This window comes from Talpa europaea, assembly GCF_964194135.1.
Source record: "Talpa europaea genome assembly, chromosome: 2".
NCBI lineage: Eukaryota > Metazoa > Chordata > Mammalia > Eulipotyphla > Talpidae > Talpa > Talpa europaea.
In genome coordinates, this window is record NC_140068.1 from 8391437 (window position 1) to 8397983 (window position 6547).

Consider the following 6547-nt stretch of genomic DNA (forward strand, 5'->3'; position numbering starts at 1 on the left):
GGATGTGTGAGGGGCGAGGGAGGAAGGGCATCCTGCTTTCCTTGGTTGAAGCAGCACAGGGAGTGATTGTCTTAGATGACTGGCATCATTTTGATTCTCTTCCCTGCATGCTCTCTGTTACCTGCACCCCAGACTGCTCCTGTTCCCCCAAACACCGCTGCACTGTAGTGTCTTGTAACTTTCCTAGGATTTCCTTCATTTGCTTTTGCCTGCTGGTCAGCTCCTAGTCCCCTTCAAGCTTGATCACCTATAATGCATGCCAGGCGCCAAAGGAACCTGGATGCAGAAGGCACAGTCAGCCCTGGAGGCCATCGGAGTCTGAGGAATTTTATTTGTGGTAAGAGGCTGTGACCTGCAGGTGAGCTGGGCACCAGCCTGGACCTGGCAGCTCAAGGGGAAGCTGACCACGTAGATTCTGGATACGGTGCCATCTTATCCAATGAAGGAGAGAAGAATATTGCAGGCAAAGAGAGTAAGGGCAAAGGCACAGACTATACAGAGGAGAAAAGCCCAGGGGTTGGCCAGAGATGAGACTGGAGTAGTGGGAGGGGCTCCATGCGCAGAGCCGCCAATCATGCTAAACTTGGACTTGATCTGCTTTTTGATCACAGAAGTGAATGATCTTGCAGGCTGCAGATTTCTAAGCAGTTCACCACTCACAGCTCATGTGCATGTGTCATAGAGTTGGACAGAGCACGACTTTTCTCTTAATTCTGCAGAGACGGGCATAGGGAGCTAGCTGAGATCTCATAACCCATCACTAGCAGGGGTTTAAGGAACCTCGTCATCTGAACTAGTCAACTGTTGCCCCTACTAAATTATACTCCATTCCTCAACGGGACTGACCACATTCCATCAGGGCACACGCAGGAGACAGTCACTCTGCATCACTGATGCGTTTATGCTATTGCTATGTGAAAACATAGAGAAATACACACACCCTGAGCTTGAAGGGGAAAGCTGGCTCTTGGCACACACTCTCCTTTAGTCTCTGCTTCCTCTTCTGATGTGTTCTGGCTCTGTGTTTTTCTGTGTTGTTGCTGCTATTGTCCCTTTTCTCTGATTCGCTGATAACCTTCTTTTAGAGTCCGCCTCTGCATTAAAGCTTTTGCACAATGATAATATTCTTCCTGCTCGTTTACTGTGTTTTTATTCCTCCCTTAATGAAGGAAATGAGGCTCTTAAGGAAGCCTAAAGAGTCCCTGAATTCTTTCTTTGAAGAGCTTTCCAAGGAGCAGTCTGCGCTCCACCAGGGTGCCACCCAACACGGGCATCTCCGTACTCTCAGGGGACCCTTGTTCGGATTTTGAGAAAATTTTCAGGGTCTGGAAAAGACCTCCATTTCTGAGCTACAATCTCCTTCCCTGGGCCCTCATTCCTTCGCATCTTCACTCATTCATCAAAAGTTATTGGCACTGGTGTGTACCTGGCGCTGCTCAAGGCCTTGGAAGACAAAGATGAATTACCTTTGTCTTCTGCTCCCCATCCCTTAGCTGGTTTTCTCTAGGATGTGGCGTCTTTTTACCCTTGATTCTTAACAAACTACAAAGACCTCTTGCAAACATCTTCCAGGTTCGTTTAATCTGGCATTGAAGACAACGGAGGAGGAAGTCTCCCCACACGTATCCGCACACCCAAAGTTGTGTTAATTGGCACTCGAGCACCGTCTGTCATGTCTTGTTGCTTAATTAAATCCACATTTGTTTTGAGTGTTCCTTTCACTCTGCTATTTTTTATGCATGAGAGGCTTAAAAACAAATGAGGAAAACATTTTAGAGTTAAATTAGCTAGAGAGAAATAGGCCTGAATTATAACTCCTTATTGTTCAGATAGCTTTTTACTCCGATGTATTTGTTGCCCACTGGACATTGGTTACTGGTTACTGGCCTTGTCTCTCTCTTCCAAGGTTTACGCTTGGCCTTGGATGAGTCTTTCTAGTACCTTCCCTTAGAATTTTCTTGTTTTCTACTTCAAGAAATGACAGTAACACTTTATATGCCTTTAAAACTTCACATCTTCTCAAGATCCTTTTATGCCCCCAGCTCAATGCTGTTCAGAGTCTGGCTCAAAGATTGTGCTTTTTTTTGGTCCTTTTACTGCCCAAGTTACTGCTTGGTAGTCATTTTCCTATGACTTGAATGAGATGAGCCTCGGTCAATTTTAGTTCCCATGTGAATTATATTGTGTAATACTGTTCATTTTCAAGTAGATATTTATCATTGTATTATCAACAAGTTTAACTATGGACAGGTGAAAATGAAATTTCATCAACTACTCCTTAACAAATTGAGGGTTTGGTCACCATAAGTATAAATTAGAAAATTTTAAATTCATTTACATAGAATTTTCATGTGGCCTGATGAAAGACAACTATTTCTTGAATCCAAAGGTGAGCGGGGGTGTGGGGTGGATTAAAGAAAAATATTAAGTTAAATATTATAAAATCTATCAGGTAGTTAATAAGCACTCACCTGTATTGATGGCTATCCCATAGGCAACAAGTTTGTGGAATTTGAGGGTTTTGTCTAATTGTCTCCTCCAGGACCCTCTGCAACACTAGAGAAACAAAAAGAAGTCATTTAGGGAAAATTCATAGTGATGACAATGTGAGAATTAAGGAAGTGAGATCCAGGCTCTGCCTCTGAATTGCTGGGGGCATGTCTATATGACACAAAAAATCAGAGGTCATTAGTTAGCTAAACAGGTCAAACCAGTAGTTACCAGTGGCTTGCTGAGATTTCAACTCAATACAAGTGACTGAATTAGTAGGTCCCTGACTGTAAGTTAAAACTAAAGAACAGAAAACCTGCTGATAACCATGCATTATCTATAAATTATTCCTTATTGCACAAAGAAAGATACTATATTCATCTATACCTAAATATTCATATAGTTATGATCACATAATACACTCTTTTCTTCTAGAGTTAAATACTTATATAAACTTACTGTGTTTCTTGTAAAAGTTATTTCTTTATTTTTAATAACTTTATTTTTATATATTTTTTATATTGTTCTTCATTTTTTTTTACAATGTATGCTTTCTCATCTCAGTTATAGTCCCTGTGAAAAATTCTTACCACCAGTTCTCCCGTGTACCATCACCATAGTCCTTGTGACCTTCCCACCTGTTTTAATCCTACTCCCTCTCCCCACCCCCTCCAGAATGTCTTTGCTTTATAGTTGCTTGTTGATTTTGATTTTCACTTTATTATAATAAAAGTTATTTCTTATAAGAGTTTGGTGAAATAGTCTATTCAGTAAGAAAGAGCTAAATACCAATAGAGTGGAATCAATATAACAAGTCCCATTATGTTCCAGAGGGACAAACATCTATATAGTAAAAGCTATGTATGGTGACTGTTTTCTGGGGCTGAGAACTAGAGAGATGTTTCTTAATTGGCATTTGGTTTAGCTGCTTGTCTCCTTTCAATCAGAAGCGTTAATAGTTCAAGCTGTTATATATCTATCTTCATGAGACAGGTCAATTTTATTAGCCCTACTTTTCAGATGGAGCAACTATATCAGGGAAAGGTTGAACAATGAGTCCAGGGTCATGTAGGGAGTCAATAGCAAAAGGAAAAAAAATCAAATCAGAAGCACTGATTTCTAATTTTTGTTTTAGCCATTGTGTTCTCTCTCATCAAGAAACAAATCTCAATTTGAACAGAAATATTGGTAATCACAGTTAAAGTAGATCTCTGTTTTCAATGGCACTTATATTCATAGATCATAACAACTGGATTATTTTAAGTAATTTATTACTTACAATACTTGTCCCTCTAATGAATGAAATGAGGTTTCTGCTGACTGGTAGTAGGATCAGCATGCAGTTGAAGTTCAGGCACACAGCAGATGCTCGAGCCCAAGCCAGTGTGGACTGTCCATAGAAAGACACAAGAAAGAGCTACAGTAACAATAAGGAAATGGGGGGAAATAGAATGTATCTTTGCTTTTTGAAATGATAATGGGTGCATGGTTGCCAACTCAACTTACACCCAGAAGAACTCGTGTGTAAAGGAACGACTCTTCCTCTTCATACCAATAGAATGTGTCAATAAACAGATATAAATTCACTCCCAGCCATGAGAGCTAGAGCAGAATGAAAAGACAAACAATCAGTACTGTCTTCCACCTTTTCCTCTATTCAAAATCACTTGGGGTTCTTCTTTTAAAGTGAAATGAACAGCTTCCTATTAATCAGAATTACTCCATATCCTTATTTCTCATAGATTGGTTTTTAGCATTGATTATAGTAGTAAGAAATTATTAACTTTAAAAAGTTAATATAAAAAGTTAAGGAATTTAATGAAAAGTTCAAAACCTTCCTCATCAACATTGCTCTCTATAATGTTTGAAGTCAATGATGTCAAGAAGGAGGAAATCTTTTAAAAAACAACCCAGAAAGTACCCTAGGAAAAAAAAATTCAATTTCATAGTCTAATTCAAAGACTTCATTTGATTTGGAGAAACATTCATACATTATGCAAAAACAAACTACTTGACTTTAAAAATAATTAAAAATGAACTCAATCGGAAAACAACTTTACATGATTCTGTAAGGGTAAATTAAATATATCTACTGAATGTTTTCTAACAAGTTTTAGTCTTTTAACCAGAGTCATGCTTTCAGCTATTTAGCATTCCTATCCAAGTTAGCCTCAAAATCAAAGACTATTCAATATATATGTATTGAAAGTTGAATAACAAATGTGATACTTACTGCCAATATGACGGAGAGGCTTTCATTCAAAATCCAGCACCTCATCATGACAGCTCTGCACTTTTGCAGAACTGTGCCTGGATATTCTAGCCTTAGTAAGGGTTTCCCTGCTGAATTATTTTGTCTTTCTGTCTTTGGAAGCACCTACTGGGAGCAGCTCTCGAGGAATTTCTAATTAAGGACTTGCCAAAGGAACATCACCAAGCTGACATGCCTCGTGACCTGGTGAATACAAGGCAAGTCTCTGTCTATGATTCCTTTCTTCAAAGATTTCATAAGAAAAGAAAACTAATTTTATTAAATTATCCTCATGTACTCTATACTCCATTCATTTTCTACATGATTGCAGTCAAGATGATAATAAGTCTTCATGCAAATTTGAGAAATTAGCTAACTGTTGAAGGTTGAATGCAGCAAAAACACTCCACTTGAGCTTTCTCGACTTTATTTTCTCTTTGTTTACCTCTTCTTCTTGCAAAAGAGCTTTTTCTAGAAGATATACTGTGCTGGATAAATAACAAATAATCTCTTGGAAGTTGGTGAAGATAAAATAAAAAAAAATTTAAAAATCATTTATTTATTTATGCATAGAAGAACTGGGGTGTAGGTCAGAGGTGGGGGGGTGGTGAGATGATTCACCAGAGACATATGTGGGTCAGCTCCCTGGTGGGGGATTGTACTCAAACCACGGTGGTGATAATGCTGAGACATAACCCCAAGGCCACCAGGGAGGCCCAAAAGAAAAAGATCTTAAAAAAAATCACATACAGGAGAACTTTCAAAAATCTAAAAGTGTGATGATAAAGAACCAAGTAGACTATTTTTATGAGATGAGAGGAATAAATCCTACTTTTCCCCAAACCCACTTGGTGCACTGTAAGGTGAGTGGGGTTGTCCTTTATAATTGGTGATCCCAGGATTGGCTGTGCATGAACGTGAGTTTCCTCAGATTTTCCACAGGTCATACATGATAGATAGTATAATTAATCGATAGTGCAATTCTCCGGTAGGAAAAATTGCCCCAACTGTCTAGACCTGACTCAAATATTTCATTTAAACATTTCAGATGATTAAGATGAAAATAAGAGGGGATTGGAATCATCTAAATAACTACCCAAGTTTTCTGTGTTTTCATATAGGCAGTCTGGTTAGGGGTGCAAAAAGAATTTAAAAATCCTGGTAAGAATAATTGTGAGTTTTCATTGAGCTAAACAATCATCATCATCATCAAGAATTCAGACATTAGGTTAGGATCTTCCACATATTGTCTGGTTGAATCACATGTGAACTTTGCGGTAGCTATTGTCAACACCAATGTAAAAATGTGGAAACAGGTCCAAATGAAGTAATTTAGCTACAGGAGCAGCTGTGACTCGAATCCAGTTCTCCCTGACTTCATCTTCATTACTCACCACTACCTTATACTGCATCTTTTCTGAAGGACTAATATATGGATTTGTGTATCAATCATATTTAACACATACATTTAAGTTGATTCTTTATAAACAAATGTGTTATTACATGTGATTGAGTGTATTATCTATTTCCTCATAATGCCAATGAATATAGAAAAATGAATGTTATCCTATTGTATGAATCATATTTTTAATTTTAAATATAAAGATATGTTTTGAACAACCTAAAACCTTGCAGACACCAGGGAGGAATTGCTTTTCCCAGGATGAACTAATTCCTAGTGAGAGCAAAAACCTATTAAAGAACATATCTTTCATATGCAAATCAACCAATCCAGAGCCCATACCCTTAACCACCTCCTTTATAAACCTCTCATACACCAATTCAATATTCTCTCTTTCCAAATCT

The 6547-nt window shown here is 38.2% G+C and overlaps 1 protein-coding gene across 1 annotated transcript in view; it reads right to left on the reverse strand.

The window, feature by feature from the left end:
* The window catches only part of NOX3 (NADPH oxidase 3), a gene marked incomplete at both ends in the record, with an annotated part of 53494 nt that extends 48723 nt beyond the window's left edge, over positions 1-4771 (reverse strand). The window contains 4 exons of the mRNA XM_084227779.1: positions 2472-2556; positions 3770-3880; positions 3997-4092; positions 4724-4771. Of these exons, the coding sequence (XP_084083905.1) occupies positions 2472-2556; positions 3770-3880; positions 3997-4092; positions 4724-4771 (340 nt within the window). The remainder of the gene's footprint in view (positions 1-2471; positions 2557-3769; positions 3881-3996; positions 4093-4723) is intronic.
* Between the last annotated feature and the right edge of the window lie 1776 nt (positions 4772-6547).